At 43.9% G+C, this 20,543-nt stretch overlaps 1 protein-coding gene across 1 annotated transcript in view; it reads left to right on the top strand.

Moving 5' to 3' along the window:
- The window catches only part of LOC311240370 (transmembrane protein 184B-like), a gene marked incomplete at its 3' end in the record, with an annotated part of 58,588 nt that overhangs the window by 22,500 nt on the left and 15,545 nt on the right, over positions 1 to 20,543 (top strand). The window contains exons 4-6 of the mRNA XM_084328956.1: positions 4,377 to 4,473; positions 10,554 to 10,623; positions 11,805 to 11,896. Coding sequence (XP_084185082.1) covers positions 4,377 to 4,473; positions 10,554 to 10,623; positions 11,805 to 11,896 — 259 coding nt within the window. The remainder of the gene's footprint in view (positions 1 to 4,376; positions 4,474 to 10,553; positions 10,624 to 11,804; positions 11,897 to 20,543) is intronic.

Here is a 20,543-nt window from a genome sequence, read left to right as displayed (position 1 = left end):
TGTATAAATGTCTTTTTTTAACCAAATTGTTCTACTGAAATGTCTCAGCAGCATCTCTATACCATCACCCTCCCTGAGATGCAGCATCTCTACACCGTCACCCTCACTGAGATGCAGCATCTCTACACCATCACCCTCCCTGAGATGCAGCATCTCTACACATCACCCTCACTGAGATGCAGCATCTCTACACCATCACCCTCACTGAGATGCAGCATCTCTACACCATCACCCTCACTGAGATGCAGCATCTCTACACCATCACCCTCACTGAGATGCAGCATCTCTACACCATCACCCTCACTGAGATGCAGCATCTCTACACCATCACCCTCACTGAGATGCAGCATCTCTACACCATCACCCTCACTGAGACGCAGCATCTCTACACCATCACCCTCACTGAGATGCAGCATCTCTACACCATCACCCTCCCTGAGATGCAGCATCTCTACACCATCACCCTCACTGAGATGCAGCATCTCTACACCATCACCCTCACTGAGATGCAGCATCTCTACACCATCACCCTCCCTGAGACGCAGCATCTCTACACCATCACCCTCACTGAGATGCAGCATCTCTACACCATCACCCTCCCTGAGACGCAGCATCTCTACACCATCACCCTCACTGAGATGCAGCATCTCTACACCATCACCCTCCCTGAGATGCAGCATCTCTACACCATCACCCTCACTGAGATGCAGCATCTCTACACCATCACCCTCACTGAGATGCAGCATCTCTACACCATCACCCTCCCTGAGACGCAGCATCTCTACACCATCACCCTCACTGAGATGCAGCATCTCTACACCATCACCCTCCCTGAGACGCAGCATCTCTACACCATCACCCTCACTGAGATGCAGCATCTCTACACCATCACCCTCACTGAGCTGCAGCATCTCTACACCATCACCCTCACTGAGATGCAGCATCTCTACACCATCACCCTCACTGAGCTGCAGCATCTCTACACCATCACCCTCACTGAGCTGCAGCATCTCTACACCATCACCCTCACTGAGCTGCAGCATCTCTACACCATCACCCTCACTGAGATGCAAGCATCTATAAATATGCAAATTGGCAACAGGCACCCTTTGATATTTACCAGGAATTCCAAGTCAGCAGCTTATATTCTTCCAAGACATGTCAGTATCTACTGAGCTTTCTGTGTAGCTGAAGCTAAAGGTGTCATGTTAGACGCCCGTGAGACGTTCAACCTGTTAGTGACATCACTAGGGATGGGTACCGAATCCGGTACCGAGTACCGATTCACGTGCGATCCACCGGTGCCACATTTCGGTACTGTAAAAATAAATAAAAAGTCCTTTACAAAGCTAGATGCAGACAACGCTCGCTGCAATATTATATATTATATATATATTAACAAATTGTTCTAAATAAATAATAATGATAATAAATAATTTGAAGTTTGGATTTTTTTTGCTTTTACAACTGAGGTAGGTAGATTACATTTTAGAGACTAAAGTACACAAAAAAGGTACCGTTGGGTACCGGTATCGATTCACAGGTACCGGTATCGGTTCAAATGTGAACGGTACCCAACCCTAGACATCACACACGCAACCCAGATATATTTTTTTTTTTATATTTTTTTTTGGCGTTTTATCGCTTTATTTCTACTGGGCAGTCCAGTAGGGAGAGACAGATGAGGAATGGGAGACAGAGTGGGGGGAAGACATTCGGCAAATAACGACGGGTTCGGGAGTCGAACCCGGGTCGGCCGTGTCGCGGCTGAGCGCGCTATGTGGTTCACCACTGGGGCGCCCCACGCAACCCAGATTTGAGGGAAGTACAGAGAAGCTCTCGCTCTCCATGGGAAGAATGTGAAAAAGAGGCTCTACCCAAATAACAACATGTATAGTTAAAGTTATGCCTCCAAGAGGAGTTAACAATAAAAGGAAAATAATAATAATAATAATAATAATAATAATAATAATAATAATAATAATAATAATAATAATAATAATAATAATAATAATAATAATAATAATGAGTGGATGGGGATATTTAATTCATTGATGGATTGTGATTGTGTTTTGTTAGATAAGTGTCAAACTCATCTCAATTAAATAGTGGAGTAGACTTGAGGCGGAGGTATGTCGGTATCTTTAGGCCTCAAATTAGTCTCAACAGAACAGCTGGGAGGTCGACTGAAGAGACAGTCCTCCTAGCCGGGGGCAGCAATTACTGTACTGGGATCAGAAACTAGTTACGTCTGATGTAAGATGTATTTCTTACAAATATATATATATATATATTTATTCCTAGATATTGAATTGAACATGATTTGCTGAAGCACTTACATTCAATTCCGTTTCCATGGCTAACTACCTAACTCCGCATGCGCAGATTGCCCACGGAGTCTCTCTGGATTGTCCAGAGATCTACGTTTATCAATCTGCGCATGCAGAGTTCGGGAGTAGGTGCGGAAAAGTGACTATAGCACAGCCGAGAAAGTACCAATCGACTTGGGATTGGTCTCTCCGTGTTCAGGAGACTCAGGCGTATAAAAGTCTATTGGATCATGTCTCCCACACCCCCACAGCCGTAGCTACAACCACTTAGGCTGCGGTTAGACACAGGGCCATTTTCGTTTCGTTTTCAAGATCAGTTTCGCTTTCCAGAGCGCAACGTAGTGGCAGGCGAGTTAGACATTTGTTTTGCGACCTGAGCACTTTTGTTTTGTCAGAACGAGGCGTGGTCAGACTGCAACGGATCGCGTCTCGAATTCAGCACTGAGCATGCGCGGGGAGGTAGTTACCTTGGATGTGCCAATACACTTCCTGCAAAAAAATCAACAAGCCACCATCTTTAAATGCCTCCGTGAGCTATTTAGCCAATGTAGCACTTATTTTTCAGCAAAGAAAGTGCAATAAAAGTGCAATAAACAAAACGGATACATTCACTGTGTTCTGCCTCTCATTTGTTGATGAAACAAAACTAACATCAACACAATTGACCACCAAGAGCGGATAGTTTAGTCTCACAAAAAGATTTTCTTAGCTTACATGCTAACGCAATAGGGATATGCCATTATAACAGTATAGCATTGTGGCTAGCAGCTAACGTTAGCTCACGTTAGCCAGCCAGCACCAAACTGATGATATCAGGAGCTATCAGTAGCTAGATAACATTAGACAACGCCTCATGTATTAAACAAAGGTGAATAGATGACTGGGCCATTTTGTTTAATGCTTGTTAAGATTGAAAGAGGAGCTCTGAGCTAACAGGGTCTGATAGCTAACGTTAGCTCAGTTTAGCCAGCTGCTCATGCAATCGTTAATGCTAGCAGAATGAATGAATGTAAACTTTATTTAACATATTGCAGAATGGGTACAATACAATACGGCTCAATACAAACAATTGTTAAGGGAATGCAGACTGTTGTAGCTTGGACTGGGGTCCTTATAACAATAACTTGACAACACATGGTAGCTGCAGCGGGAGCATGTCTATGTTCCCTGGGTTCTATGTTCCCCGCTTTGATTGATTGATTGATTGAACATTTTAGACCACCAGCCCTGATTCCAAACTCTAACCTTAACCAGTTCGAAAGAGGGCCTAAGCTTAACCAGTTCGAAACAAGGCGGACATTAATAATTAATAAAATAATAAAAATTTATAAAATGTTCAATCTATTAATCAATCAAGCGGGGAACATATTTGGGACAGCTCTGTCGTCACCGGACGTTGGTGAGGGCACGCAGATGTCGGTATCTACTGCGCATGGGCGTTGAGCAACAACGGCTCCGCGCAGATTACATGACACGTTGTCTGCGAGTTTTGGCGAGTATCCAAAACGAAAACACCTTTTCAGCATTGTCAGTAGGGCAACGCGTTTTCCTGCCAAAACGGCATTTCTATTTAACTGGGACAGCAAACGTATTAATTCAGCAACAAAACGAAAACAAAAACACCTAGTCAAACCATGGCCTTAATGTCATGGCTCTCATCCACATGCATTCATTTTCTCCCCCCACTCTCTCTCCCATGATTTCAGAATACCGGAAGTGTTGCGGTGGTCTATATGGACAAATTGAACGTAGAAACAACAGCATGTGGAGTTTACTGTGACGGCAGTGGAGTAACTATAATACAGTAACTACCAGTATATCTTAACTGATCGGGTCTGGTGATCAATAAAAACAAAGAGTTATGGAGTTGAGAGAGAATAAATACAATGAACACACTTGGACAATAAATGTTTACAAATTAATCCTTGCATTTATATAGCGCTCAGGTTATTTCAACTGTTGTAAACGTATGATTTGACCAGAATTTGTCTCCATTTCTCTCTGCTAAGTGGTCGTCTTTGTGTTTCTTTCTCTCTCTGCCTGCAGCGTTTGTCATCTACAACTTCCTCAGTCTGTGCTACGAGTACCTGGGAGGAGAGAGTGCCATCATGGCAGAGATCAGAGGGAAAACCATCGAGTCAGTGTCCTCTTTTTATATATCTTACATTCTCTTGCTATCTCTCTCTCTTTCACCCTCTCATCTATCTATATCTATCTATCTATCTATCTATCTATCTATCTATCTATCTATCTATCTATCTATCTATCTATCTATCTATCTATCTATCTATCTATCTACACTACAGTATAGTCTTTCTCTCTTTCTGTATCTCTTTCTCTCTCTTTCACCCTCTCATTTATCTATCTATATATCGATCTATCTATATACAGCAGTGTTTCCCAAACTCTGGGTCGTGACCCAAGATGGGTCGCGGACCTGTTTTTATTGGGTCGCCAATATAAATTAAAAAAAAATAAAGCTGTAGATGTGTTGATTCAGTTTGGCACCACATACTTATGTGAATCTTGTTTTTCTACTCTAGCATACCTGAAAAACAAATACAGAAATGGACTAAATGCTCAGCATGACCTCATAATAGCACTTTCAAAAACCAAGCCCAGAATAGATTTGCTCCAGCCACATACCTCTGATTAGATTTCATTGTTCCATAGATGAAATATTATAACCTTCTAGCATGTCAGGTCAGTAGAATTTTTAAATAAGTCAGTACAAATTAATCAGAATGTTGCTCAATGTTGGGGTTTAAGGTTGAGGGATGGAGGGAGGGGGTAAGAAATGGAGAGTTGAAAAAGGGGTGAGAAATAGAAAGGAGAGTTTTGTTTGTTTTTAAAAGTGTTACAAAATTGTATGTACATATGTTATGAGGTGGTGAGCAACTTAACATTACACTCTGATTATTGCTGTGATGTACTTTTATAATTAAATAAATACATTTCATATACATTTGAAATTCATGGTTTGTTGTGTTCTTTATCAGATTTATAAATGTATCTTTTTTTTATTTTATTTTAAATTTTTTTTGTTTTTTCTCCCATCCCAATGTTAGTTGTCATGCCCATTCCTAATCCCCTTCCTGGTCGTTGCGCACTCTACCCCCTACCGTCAGTCCGGGAGGGCGGAGACTATCACATGCTTCCTCCGACACAGCCCACCGTTTCTTTTCACCTGGCAGCGCGGACTCTCACTGGGAGAGTGTAACGTGTGGAAGGTCACACTACCTCTCTTCGATCCTTCCCTTGTTGTGCAGGCGCCCTGACCGAACTGTAGGAGTCGCTGTTTACAACGACCAGGACGCGTCTATGCCTTCTACAACGCTGTTCGGTTTCCGGGTTCCTCTGATTGGCCACTAAGCCCACGTGACCCTACGCTAGCACGCCCCCCTTATCGCCGGCAGTTATCGCTTACGCCCGCGCATGCGCATGAGCCGCGACAAGCCCCTTCAATGACAGAGCTCTCATATTTGCGAATGCATAAACTATATCTTAAATTATGGCTATGTGTCTAATATGGCCGTCGCTTATCAATGACTTGTTTTGTTTACATCAGGGTGAACGCTGTTGCATTCGCAAATATGAGAGCCAGCAATACGCAGCTCCAGTTAACCTAATTTATACCGTAACGAATCATTAAAAAAATATACCGTTAACGTTAGGTTATGACTATAACCAAGTTCTGTTAGTATAGTGACGCTCGGCGTCACTCTCTGCACTGTCCTCGCACACGTGCACGCGCACTGAATAAAGACCACAATGTACCTTTAATCCCAATATTTGTCTGACCACACCCCTATCAGCTTACCCATATAAGCAGGGGTGGGGCCACCCACTCGCCTCCTTCCCAAGCTTTCACCACAAGGCGAGATCAAGGGCTGCAGCGGCGTCGGACGCCGAGCGTCACTATACTAACAGAACTTGGTTATAGTCATAACCTAACGTTCTGTATCGTATAGCTCTCGCTCGGCGTCACTCTCTGCACAAGGGAGGCCGAGCGAGAGCCATCGGCCAACAAATACACCCCGCTGAAAGCCCCCCACAACCATCAGAACAGGGAGGGCAGAGCCCCCCCGACCCACCCTAATGGAGGACACCCCCCCTATTGGGGGCTTCACGGGAGGGCGACGGACCCGACCGTGCGAAGAGGCACTCAAGCAACTCAACGCACAGGGTGAGCAGACCGTGGCTTGACCCCACGACTACACACACGCACAACCCGCATGCCACCCGGGAACGGAGGGAACAACCTCGTTACTGCCCCCAGAATCACGGGGTCAAGGGCAAACCCAACCCCGTGGCAAGGCCGTAGCAGCGGAGCGCGAAGGAAGACCCAGACCCACCAAAGGGACTGGACCCCCTGGAACGGGGGCCCGGAGAAGTCCATGATGCCAGCATCAAGACCCCACCAGGTGGGCACTTAGTGACCCCGCCCCCACATCGCCAGCGTATTCGGACAAAGGCCCCTCAGCCGAGCGGGCCCTGTCCCCCCAATAGTACACCGCCTGGCACACTGACCCTGCAGAACAGGCAGTCAGCATGGCCGTAAGCACACAAAAAAGGTTAACCAACGGAAGCAGGCAGCGCACCGGGGAAAAACCAGGCAACAGGCTGTTAACCCTAGCCTGGAGACTGCGGACGAGACAGGCGCCAGAGGGGACAGCTGAACACAGCCGCCCCGGCGGAAGGGGCGTAAGCTGGCGTTGTTGCATGACCAAACCTCCATTTAAAAAGCCCCCACCCAGAGGGTTGAGGCAGAGAAGGCTGACGCGATTGGCAGACGTCATGAACGTGCAGGGGCACCCTCAACCGGTGAACCCGGGAGTTGACACTGCTCCAACACACCAGGGAATCAACCACCTTGGTGTTACCTAATGCGGTGGTTGTTCCTATAACCCCTCAAGAAAAAAACTCCAAAACACACCTGCGGGTATACACCGGCTATACCGCAGTACAAGTGTTTCAGTTTTCAAAAAAGGGTTAACCCAGGCCTACGGGTCGACGAAACATGACTTCGGACCGGGCCCGGCGATACGGGAAGCACAGGGTCACCAGAGGAGGTCAAAGACCACCCCAACAGGCCCCTCTTCGCCATGCGTGAGAGAGGAGCGAAAAATAATGGAGAACCAGCCCCAAGCACACCGTACTTGGTATTCCCAGGCGGTCTCCCAACCAAGTACTAACCAGGACCAACCTGTGTAGTGGCCGAGATCTGACAAGATCGAGCGTGTACAGGCCATTACGACAGTGCTGAGTAAAAAATGTACCCAACCAGGGTCTCCATAGCGCTTAACCCTGTGACACCCGGACCGACCTGGCATTTTTCCCCCTGAAAAAAGCCCAAGTCCCTCAGGGTACCAGAACAGCAGATCTGCATCCCCGGCGGACAACGGGTTCAACTGATCCGGACCAGCGTGACCAGAACCAGTCCCGTGCCCTAACCACGCCGACATGCCTACTCCAGGAGAAGGGGCAGATATGCGTGTTGATCTTAAACATGAAAAGAAGGCGCCACCCAGACGTTCGGGCGAACCGCGCCCGGTGGCCCACCCCCAGGGCGTGAGACCCCTCTACATATGTTCAGATCCATTCCGTCATCATCCCCCAGATATGGACGAGAATCCGTCGATAACCAAACCAGGTCGTCGGATTTGGTCGTCGGAAGAGGAAAAACCTCCATCCCAGTTGCTTTATAAAAACGCCGTTTTAACCTCAAGCAACTAAGGCGTGCCAGTCAGTCGCCTGTTTACAGAACACCCCGAGCTAGCACTATACGTGCGTCGGGACACACCCACATCAATGAACAGGCTATTTAGACCTGTCATTGAATCCCCAAGGCGCCCAGGGGAACGACAAGAGGGGTGTGATACTTCCTAATTCCAACTCTTTCTAGTAGAAAAGAAGGAAGCACCAACAGTATGTATCCCAGTCTACACAGCCGGGGGTACATTTTCACATTTGTAACAACAACCCGATGGAGAAGCTAAATACCAGTGACAAGACAATTCACACATAACTCGCGTCGTATCCTAAATGTAGTGCAGCAACACTCGTTTTGGAAAACATCGTTATTTACAAAACATTTAGAAGGGAAAGCCAGAAGAAGTGTACAAGGTCTGGCCAAACCTTGCCTACCCGGAGCGTAGATCAACGAAGTGCAGTCTCAAGGCACCGTAGTAAACACAGCCGTTCTGTGTTGCCGACCCGGCCAGCGTCGCCGCTCCAACCCGTCACTACGGTCCCCTTTGTTGACGCAGTCCTTGCCGTCCTGGCTCAGGGCAGGGTCGACGAACATCCTCTGTCAAAGATGACGTCGTAGTCAAGAGTGTTTAAAACATGTTATAATCAAAGCACGTTCAACAGAGTAGCATTAAGCTAACGGCCGCTCCAACCGTCGGTCGCTACCGCCCCTGCCCGCGAGATGCCGAGCGAACGGCGCACGCGACCAGAGGGGAGCTTCGAATCCCCCCCGCCTCTCCCCGTGAGGGAGAGGGGAGTTGGGAACCGCGGCGGCGCGCGAGGGGCCGGAGCCACCCCGCGCTGGGCCTCGGCCGATAGCAGCAAGCTAACGTTTCCTAGTGATCACAGCAGGCTAGCGCCGCAGCTAACAGCTGACTGGCTAACAGTAGGCCACCACTAGCACGTAAGCTAAGCAGCGACAGCAGCAAGTTAACGTTTCCTAGCCTAGCCAGGTAGGCCACCTAGTGATCACAGCAGGCTAGCGCCGCAGCTAACAGCTGACTGGCTAACAGTAGGCCACCACTAGCACGTAAGCTAAGCAGCTATCACCTGAACTTGTACACAATGATATAACACTCACCCAGACAGGCCGCCGTTCTGAAACCCTCCTCACTTTTTAAGAGAAAAGAGAAACAAGATGTCAACACAGTTTTACAACGGTGATTTTACCAACACCCGACGGAGCCAGCACAATACCCAACTGGCCTGTGTAGCTGACTTTGAACACAGATCTTCCACTAATGAACATCTATGCCCATATCTCCTCGTGAGGGAATACTCTCATTTGGATATGAAAGATGGGGCCTAACACGGTGACAGAGAGACATCCACTCGTCCAGAAAACACAGGGATCACCAGTGTTAATGGTCGTGGCCCACTAGTTAAACTATAATGGGCTTCAGACCAAGGTCTTCTGTCGCCTAGGAGGCTGAACAAAGGACCCTAGTCTGGGGCCGGTTTTCATAAACATTGTCAACTAGCCCCCATAGCACTAACAGACAAGTGGAGCTTGCCAGCAAAACATAACTCACCAAACCTGGAACCCACCGCTTCTCACAACAGCGGCGCGTCCTACAGCCCAGCTGTGTCTTTACCGCAACCAGCACACAGCAAGGACTGCAGTTGGAAAGGCATGTAGCGGCGCGAACTCCCAATACGAAAACCGGTGGAGGATTTTTAGAATGATCATCATCTTCCAGACACTCCAGTACGAAGACAATATCGCCGTATTTTCTCAAAAATAGTGAGAGAGAAAATAAAGATATGATGTCAACGTATCCTTGTTTTCCAACTCTTCTCCTACCATCACATCACTTCAAGTGGGGATCTACCGAGGCACTTCCTTGTGGTGAAAGCGAGAAGTAGGCGAGTGGGTGGCCCCACCCCTGCTTATATGGGTAAGCTGATAGGGGTGTGGTCAGACAAATATTGGGATTAAAGGTACATTGTGGTATTTATTCAGTGCGCGTGCACGTGTGCGAGGACAGTGCAGAGAGTGACGCCGAGCGAGAGCTATACGATACAGAACTGGAATATGTTGTTTCTTTACACATATGTTGGATTATGTAATTGGTTTGTCATGACAAACCAATAAGAAATCGCTACTTTACATCAGGGTGAACACTGTTACGCTGCCACCACCCACTTCAATGACAGAGCTCTCATATTTGCGAATGCATAAACTATATCTTAAATTATGACTATGTGTCGAATATGGCCGTGGTTTATCGTTTATGTTATGGCAATTCATGATGTATTTTTGTAAGTTTGGGTCCCAGGGAAACACCAAATTTCTCTTTTGGGTCTCGAGCTGAAAGAGTTTGGGAACCCATGATATACAGTATAGTCTCTCTCTCTCTCTCTCTCTCTCTCTCTCTCTCTCTATTACAAAGCTGATTGTATTATTTTCTGTCTGAAAATCGTATTTGAATTGAATCCTGTATTTATTTGGCCTTTCTCCTCCAGGTCCAGCTGTGTGTACGGGACCTGTTGTCTGTGGGGCAGGACCTACTCCATTGGTTTCCTCAGGTTCTGTAAGCAGGTACAGATCTCCCTCTTAACTCACACATGCAATCTACATAAACAAATCAGTTAAACATGTTTTACCCAAATCCTGTTCTGTTGTGAGGAGGACAAATCACAAAGCGTACCGACGTATTTCAGTGTCTCAGCGTGTTTCTGTTTATGTGTCTCAACGTGTTTCTGTGTCTCAACATGTTTCTGTGTCTCAACGTGTTTCAGTGTCTGAACATGTTTCTGTGTCTCAACATGTTTCTGTGTCTCAACGTGTTTCAGTGTCTCAACGTGTTTCAGTGTCTCAACGAGTTTCAGTGTCTCAACATGTTTCAGTGTCTCAATGTGTTTCTGTGTCTCAACATGTTTCAGTGTCTCAACGTGTTTCTGTGTCTCAACATGTTTCTGTGTCTCAACGTGTTTCTGTGTCTCAGCATGTTTCAGTGTCTCAACGTGTTTCTGTGTCTCAACATGTTTCTGTGTCTCAACGTGTTTCTGTGTCTCAACGTGTTTCTGTGTCTCAACATGTTTCAGTGTCTCAACGAGTTTCTGTGTCTCAACATGTTTCTGTGTCTCAACATGTTTCAGTGTCTCAACGTGTTTCAGTGTCTCAACGTGTTTCTGTGTCTCAACATGTTTCAGTGTCTCAACGTGTTTCTGTGTCTCATGTTTCTGTGTCTCAACATGTTTCTGTGTCTCAACATGTTTCAGTGTCTCAACATGTTTCTCTGTGTCTCAACATGTTTCTGTGTCTCAACATGTTTCTGTGTCTCAACGAGTTTTTGTGTCTCAACATGTTTCTGTGTCTCAACATGTTTCAGTGTTTCAACGTGTTTCTGTGTCTCAACATGTTTCTGTGTCTCAACATGTTTCTGTGTCTCAACATGTCCTGTGTCTCTGATAACACCCTGACATGTCTCAACATGTCCTGTGTCTCTGATAACACCCTGACATGTCTCAACATGTCCTGTGTCTCTGATAACACCCTGACATGTCTCAACATGTCCTGTGTCTCTGATAACACCCTGACATGTCTCAACATGTCCTGTGTCTCTGATAACACCCTGACATGTCTCAACATGTCCTGTGTCTCTGATAACACCCTGACATGTCTCAACATGTCCTGTGTCTCTGATAACACCCTGACATGTCTCAACATGTCCTGTGTCTCTGATAACACCTGACCCCGACACGTCCTCCTCCCTGCAGGCGACTCTGCAGTTCTGTGTGGTGAAACCTCTGATGGCCGTGATCACTGTCATCCTGCAGGCCTTTGGGAAATACAGAGATGGAGACTTCAAGTATGTTCATTATTATACCAGCTGTGTGTTCAGTCATAGTCATGATTCATGAATGTCTGTCTAAAGTAGGATTTTCTCAATGGGGTGGTACCACCCCACGGGGATCGTTCAGAGAGGGTTGCGCTGGGTGCAGAATGGTTGAAAGGGGAGCGTTGAGATGCTTAAAGGGAGCGCTATATGTTTTAATATCAGGACAACAACTTGACTTTTTACATTTATACAGACTTGGTAGTAAAATTAGTAAAAACCTGAATTCAGGAAAATAATTATAATAATTAAGATTTGTAACTTCATTCTCTTCATACAGACACCTGGGACATTATGGGGAGGGGGAGGCTTGCTAGGCAACCCAGGGGCTCCAGTGAAGAATAATACAGATGCAAGCAATAATTCACCTTATTCACTTCGTCACCACATTGGTCATGTGTGATGCAGTGTGAGGTATGGATGTGAAAGTTCACTTCAATGTAAAAATGCCACTTCAAGGACCAAAACAAATAATCAGAATTACAAGCTCACAATCACCTGACTGTTTTTCACCTATGTTCCCCTCTTCACTGGCTTCCAGTTCGATATAGAATTGATGTCAAGGTCCTGCTGTTCACTTTCAAAGCCCTGAACCAACTGGCTCCCTCCTATATTTCAGATCTCCTGAGCCCTCACACCACCTCCAGGTCTCTCAGGTCGTCTGACCTGGGTCTCCTGGCCGTCCCACGCTCAAGATGCAAACTCAGAACCGTGCTTTCACAGTTACAGCCTCTCTAGACTATGGAATAGCCTTCCCCCTTCCATCATACTCGCCCCATCCGTCGATTCTTTCACGTCTCAGCTTAAAACGTGAATGAATGAATGAATGAATGAATGAAAACTTTATTTGACAGATTGCAGAATGGGTACAATACAGTACGGCTCAATACATACAATTGTTAAGGGGATGCAGACCTGAGAAAGACGTTCGTCTTGTTTCCATCAGGGTCCCCCATTTTCAATTCATATACGTACTCAATTCGTACTTCTTTTCTCTAGCGTTTGATTGTTCTTAATGGGTTTGTGATTAATGTGTATGGGCCATTCTACCGAATTGGTTGAAAGTCAGGTTGGAATTTTTTTTTTATCCACTTTTTCTCCCATTTTCTATATTTTCTCCCATCCCAATTTCGTATCATCCAATTCAACCCTCCCCTGTCACGAACGCTGTTTCTTGCCTCCCACAAGCCGGCTGCAATGTGGACTAAGTCATACATAGCACAATTCCCCTCCGGTACTTGAGGTAACAGCAGTCGCATCTTTTCACCTGCGCAGCTCGATCTCTCAGTGGCGAGGAGTAACGCATGGGAGGCTCACGCTGCCCCGACACTTCCTGATTCTACTGCGCAGGCGCACCAACCGACCTGTAGGAGTCGCTGTCCACAACGCCCGATCCCCACCCATCAGTTTCCCACCCTCTAATACTGCCAATTGTATTAGTACGGACGACCAGCCAAACTGAAAACAATGTGGAGAGCTGGATTCGAACACGCGAACCCAGCGTCTCCACATTGGTGGCGAGTGCCTTGCCCACTACACCACCTAACCGCCCGTCAGGTTGGAAATATTTAGAATTTTTTGTATGTTTATTCCCAAAATGTTGTCCAAATATATATTGTACCATATCTAAAGTACATATATCTAGTGAGCGTACCGGCAATTTTTATATTGTATTTTCAGAATCTTTTGGAATGTTTTTTCTCTCCCAAAAATGGTCACTACTGAAACATAGTAATACACTATAGTAAAAAGGTATTATATTAACCTGTTACGATTGTGTTTCCTTCCCTTCTCTAAAGAGTATTTTTGAAAATTATTCTTGAAGGTTTTCACAATGAAATCAATACAAATTACATTCTTACCAAATTTCTAAGTTCAATTGATACAATTAGATCAACATCTAAAAGCAATCTTTCTCTGTAAAATGCATAACACTGATCATATTGATTTCAGAGTTAATGATTGATGAAATTGAACGTACATTTAACCAATCAGTATCATAACATTTTAGTTTATAACTCAATATACTTAATTATTTTTATAAAACACCCAGTGTTTCGGTAGTGACTGCATAATAATAATAATAATAATAATAATAACTTTATTTGTATAGCACTTTTCATACAGAGGTTGCAGTTCAAAGTGCTTCACAACAGCAAAAAATACAGGCATAAGCGAGCATAAAAAGATAGACAGGTAGAATCACAGTGTTTCACATTAGGATCTAGCATCCCAATAGGCTCTCCGCTTACAGTTTTCAGTAACACAAATAGTAAAAATAGTTTAAAATGATTCAGTTTAAAAATAGTCAAAAAATACAGGCATGAGCGAGCATAGCAAGATATGGCAAATCACAGTGTTTCACATTAGGATCTAGCATCCTAATAGGCTCTCTATTCAGTAATACTCCTGTAATTCATGAACAGATAATCACAGTGTTTCACATTTGGATCTAGCAAATAATAAGAATAAAATGATTCAGTTTAAAAATAGTCATAAATAATCAGTGTTTCACATTTGGATCTAGCAAATAATAAGAATAGTTTAAAATGATTCAGTTTAAAAATAGTCATCAGTAAGAAGTAAAAAGTGCAATAACCGACACATGAATTTGATAGGCAGTGTAAAAGAGTAGGCAGGGTAAGAATAAATACAAGTTGTGTCAGGATATCCCTGATGTTTCCTCTTGCCACTAGGTGGTAGCAGATATCTATCAGTGAAATGCCTGAGCAAAGAGATAGGTTTTAAGCTGTCTTTTAAAGATGTCTAGCGAGTTGGCTTCCCTGATGTTTTGGGGTAGTTTGTTCCATAGTTTTGGGGCATAGTTGATAAAGGCTGCATTACCGATCCTCTTTTGACTGCTTCTGGGAGCCTCTAGTAGTCCAGCAGCTGATGATCGCAGTGTTCTTGCTGGTGTGTAATTTATTAGAGTGTTGGCGATGTAGCTAGGTCCCTGTCCATTTAGAGCTTTGTATGTAAGGAGAAGGACCTTAAAGTCAATTCTAAATGTTACAGGAAGCCAGTGTAAAGCGGCTAGGACTGGACTAATGTGCTCTCTCCTTTTGGTTCTAGTTAGCAGTCGGGCTGCAGAGTTTTGGATTAGCTGAAGCCTCTCTGTGGTTTTCTTAGGGAGACCTGTGAAAAGTGCATTACAGTAGTCTAACCGGCTAGATATGAATGCATGAATTAGCTTCTCAGCATCGTTCTGATTAATAAATGGTCGTACTTTTGCTATATTTCTGAGATGGAAGAACGATGTTTTCGTCACTTTGCTAATATGAGAATTGAAGTTCAGTTCTGAATCTATGATAACCCCAAGACTAGTGACCTCAGATTTGATCCAAGGGGTTAGTCCCCCCAGGTTCTTTATTAATGTTTCTTTTTTAGTTTGAGCCGATAATTAGAATTTCAGTTTTGTTCTCGTTTAGTTTCAGGAAGTTCTTACTCATCCATTTATTTATTGCCAGTAAGCAGTCTGTAATGGAGCTAATCGCTGTATCATTTGGTTCAGCAGATATGTACAGTTGTGTATCATCCGCATAGCTATGGAAATCTACATTATGTTCTCTGATGATATCACCCAGCGGTAACATGTAAAGGGAGAAGAGTAAAGGACCTAAGCAACTCCCTTGTGCAACTCCATAGTTGTTGTCGTATATATCAGACATGTGATCTCCTAGTTTAACATAGAATTTCCTCCCTCTGATGTATGTTTTAAACCAGCCCAGCACATGGTCTGAGAAACCGACATGGTTTTCAAGACGATCGATTAGAATATCGTGATCGATTGTATCAAATGCTGCACTGAGATCTAACAGGATAAGGATGGAGATCTTATTCTCGTCAGAGTTTAGTCTGAGGTCACTGATTATTTTGGTGAGGGCAGTTTCAGTGCTATGATATTTTCTGAATCCTGACTGAAATTCTTCTAAGATGTTGTTTTCTTCAAGAAAGGAATTTATTTGAACTGAAACTATCTTTTCAAGTACTTTACTAATGAATGGTAGGTTGGATATTGGACGATAATTTGCCATTTCATTACTATCCAAGTTAGGTTTTTTAGTAATGGCTTTACAACTGCTGTTTTAAAGGCATCCGGGAAAATACCAGTCCTAAGGGAAGTGTTTATGATATCTAGCACAGGGCTTGAAACACTATTAAATACCCGTTTGAAGAAAGCTGTAGGTATAGGGTCAATGTCTGAGGTGGAGGAGTTACATTCTGAGACAGTTTTGCAGAGTACATCTAATGTGATGCATGTGAAACTTCTCATGGTTACATTGCACGGTTTGCCGCAATCAACTTTATTTCCATCATGAGTAATGCTGGCCCTGATCAAGGTTATTTTGTTGTTAAAGAATAGTGCAAGTTCTTCACACTTAACCGTTGATGACTGAGGAGGTGTAGGGGCAGTGTTGAGTAGTACATTAATAGTGGAAAAGAGGATTCTGGAGTTTCCAGCATTTTCTGTAATGATTTTAGAGAAGTAATCTTTCCTTGCTAAGCGGATGGTTTTATTATAAGCAGTTAAAGCATCTTTGTATATATCACAGCATATGGTGGTTTTTGTTTTTCTCCATTTTCGCTCCGCTGCACGACATTTCCTTTTTTCTTTGTTGACCGTATTATAGTTTAACCAGGGCGAGGCTCTAGTTTTCTTCTTTTTCGTTTTTAATGGGGCGACAGAATTTAATATAGATGACATTGCATCATTGAGATTTTCTACCATTTCATTTAGAGAGCTGTCATGATTGTGTGGTTCATGTAGTCTGATAAGATCAATGAACTTTGATTCAGCTTTGTCGTTTAGGAGCCTCTTTTTAACTATGATTTCTTTTTTTGTTTTAGTAAGGGTTATTTGAGTATCAAAAAATATACAGTGATGGTCGGAGAGAGGTAATTCAGTTATTGAGATATTTGTTATGCTAAGCCCAGTTGTTGTTATAACTAAGTCTAGTGTATTCCCAAGCCGGTGAGTTGCATTTGTTATATGCTGTATTAGGTCAAAGCTATCCAGTAGATTTTTTTGTTCCATAGTTTTGGAGTCTGTTTTCTTATTAAAATGGATGTTCAGGTCTCCATTTAGGATCACCTTATCATATCCGGTAACACATAGTGAGATCAGTTCAGAGAGCTCCTGTATAAATATTGGTGAGTGTCTAGGCGGGCGGTGTATTGTGACAATAATAGTTGATTCTGTTTTTAGTTCAATGGCAAGATATTCCATTGACATGAACTCGCCTAGTTCTGTGATTCTAAACAAGAGTTTTGAGGAGAAGATTGCTGCAACTCCTCCGCCCCTTTTATTTTTTCTGGGTATTTGAAAAAAGTTATAGTCTGGTGGACAAGCTTCTATCATTATTGATGTAGCTGTGTCATTATTTAGCCATGTCTCTACTAGGCAGATGCAATCTAAGTTATTTTCTTTAATCAGATCATTTACTAAGAATGTTTTATTATTCAGTGATCTGACATTTAGGAAAGCTAATTTTATTTGTTGGACTTCTTTAGAGGAGGTCTGCTTTGGTTTGACCGTGATGGCCCTGAGGTTAATAGCAGGTAAACGCATTGGTGGCGTATATTTTTCACCATGCCATTGGCTAGTTATGATTACTTGTATGTTTTGAGAGATGGCATGGTAATTGTGCTATACTGTACCGTACTGACTGCACTGTGCTTTCGGGGACATTTGATCAGACGAGATGGCCTTGTGTGATATGGGGGGGGGGGGGGGACAGGGACGGGACGTCTTGTGCTGTACTTCGTGGTGAGATTGTGTCCTTCATGACTATCTCTCGTGCTGGTATGAGCTTAATATTCTTGGAGGCCATCAAGGCATGACGCATGTTTGCTGATAGGAGCTTTGAACCTAAGCGATTTGGGAAGAAGCCATTTCTTTGAAAACGTTCTGGGTTATTCCAGAAAACATTGAAGTTGTCAATGAATTTCAGGCCGTGTACGAGACATGCAGCCCCTAACCATGAATTAAAATTTAGGAGTCGACTGAATGCTTCCTGTCCTCTGCGAAAGCATGCAATTGGTCCACTGATGGACACATCAGTGTTTGTGTACACAGACTGATGTTTGTCTAGTGTGTTCATTAAACGTGTGAAATCGTCTTTCAAAGTCTCTGTGCCAGTCTTCTTTCGCAGGATGTCAAACGATCCAGAGTGAATGACAATTTTTGTTATTCCTGGTCTGATTAGTGTTGGAAGTTTTTCGGCTAGCTCTTTCACAGTTGTATTGTCTAGACAGATATTTTCTGTGTTTGCCATCTCCACATACCTTGTTATGGAATCTCCAATCAGTATGCAGTCTATTTTCTGTGTGAGGTTAGCCTCGTTAGCCTTCTCAGTAGCCGGCATGTTAACGCTGGTCCCGTACCTTCGGCGTTGGCTACCGCGACGTTCTCGGCGCATGATAGTCTCTTCGCTGTTAGCCGTTCGCTCGGTCTGGGTCGTGTTTGCCAGCCGTGTCGCTAGTGGCTCTGTTTTCCTCGTCGTCTCGTCGTTAGCGTGTGCTTCGCTAGCATTAGCATGAGCTCCGGCATGCCAGCTGTTTGCTTCGCTAGTGTTAGCGTGAGCTCCGGTATTCTTGCTATTAGCGTCGTTAGCGTGAGCTCCGTTACGCTCGCTGTTTTCTTCGTTAGCGTTGTTAGCTACGCTTCTATGTCTCTTTGCCTTGGGTGTTGATATGCGTGTTTCCGAGAGTAGGTTGAAACTATTTCCTGGCGGTACCGGGGGTGAGGTCCTGGATCGTTTATTTCTCCTTTTATCCTTGACGGTGATCCACTGCTTTGGTCTAGCTCCTTGGTTGTGCCAAGGACCGTCTTTTGGGTGGTGCTGTTCTGTAGTTACTAGCATAGGCCAGTTCTCAATCATGGTATTGTTGGCTATATTTGTAGTAGCTTCATAAATAGAGTCAATGAGTTGCTCATCCTGCTGTATTTGGTACAGGGTAGAAACCCGAGCCTCCAGCTCTACAATCCTCTTTCTCATCTCCAAGCAATTAGTACATTCTGTGGGAGAGCCGAGTCCCGGCATCTTCCTTTATTTCTTTTCAGGTTAGGCTAAGCTGAAGCTAAGCTAGGTACTTAGCTGGTGGTGGTGGTGGTGATGATGATGATGATGGTGGTGGTGGTGGTGATGGTGGTGGTGGTGGTGGTGATGGTGGCGATGGTGGTGGTGATGGTGGTGGTGGTGGGTCACTCACTTCACAACCGGGGTCTTTATGAAATATCATACAAGAGAGCTGTCCGTCGCTCTCTCCTAAACGGGGCAGCTTCCGTCGCCCCGGATATGTCCGTTTCTCTCCCCTACACGGGGCAGTTCCGTTGCCCTGGAGCTATGCTATTACTCACACTGTCCACTTCCGTCTCGTTAAAACTCAAAATAACAAGGAAAACCTTCCTCGTCTTTCATAAATATCCTTGCCTTCCGACATAGTCCTTTGTGTGTAGCTGATAAGACGGCTCGCTATTCCTCCCACGGAGAATCTTGCTACTCGTCCTTTCGACTGTGGTAAAAAATCTGAATAGATAAGAAGATTCACAGTTCTGGAGAAGTACCATAGGAATTGGGAGTTAACGTACAGAGTAATTAAAGTTGAAAGGGCTGTAATAAATCATTATAATAGCGATAGGCAAAAGCAGCGGAGCGGAGCGACAGTAAAAGCAGCTTGCTTTGCTGAAGCAGGAAGTGAATACATAAAGAATACATAAAAACATAACATTTAGCATAAAACCCCCAAAAGTTTACTTTATTGAAGAGAATATATATTCCATTCTTAAAGTTACACACTGATTTTCAGACTTTGGAACACATTTATTTCAAAATGATGGGATTTAACTACTTACCATTCCATTTTGTCACTACCAAAACGTTACCATATGTTTCGGTAGTGACTGTTTCGGTAGTGACAATTCTGGCTAACTTTGAGCATAACTAAAGAATGCTAGCTAGCACATGGCTAGTATACACATATTTGAAGAGGTGTACACACATACAAACATAATATTCTTGTATAGAGCGAATAGGGCTATAAAGGCAATGTATTATTTATTTTCATCTTATTATTTTCATCTCACTCCCCATTTTATTGTAATTTTATTTTTTAAATGGTTTGAACCACACATGTAGTATATTCTGTTTTTTTTTTATATATATATATATTTTAATATTATTATAATTTTTATTTATTTATTTTTTCTGTTAATGTATTTATTTTTGCGCCCCTTCCCCAAGCATAGCACAGACAGGATGTTGGTTGAGAACTAGTTGTAAGGTATATCTGCATATCTATACTGTCTTGATTTTGTGCTGAATAGAAGGGATATGTGAACGGGAAGAAGGACGCAATCCTAACTGCATGCATTTACATGCTTTTGAGAAAGGTCAGTGATGGAGGATGAAGGGTTGGATTTGTAATGCAGTGATGGTGATACAACCAAAGCTCGGGTATTAGAGAATGTTTGCTACTGCCGTACTACACCCAGAAAAGAGAGGTTGACACGTAGTATATTCTGGCCTTTCTGGGTTACCTGTTTATTTATTTATTTTGTTTTGTTGTTGGTTTTTGTGTGTGTGTCCCACGCCCCTTCCCCAAGCATAGCTGTCTCTTA

Source organism: Notolepis coatsorum, assembly GCF_963971535.1.
Source record: "Notolepis coatsorum genome assembly, chromosome: 14".
NCBI classification, from domain to species: domain Eukaryota; kingdom Metazoa; phylum Chordata; class Actinopteri; order Aulopiformes; family Paralepididae; genus Notolepis; species Notolepis coatsorum.
This window is presented reverse-complemented; position numbering and strand designations above follow the sequence as displayed.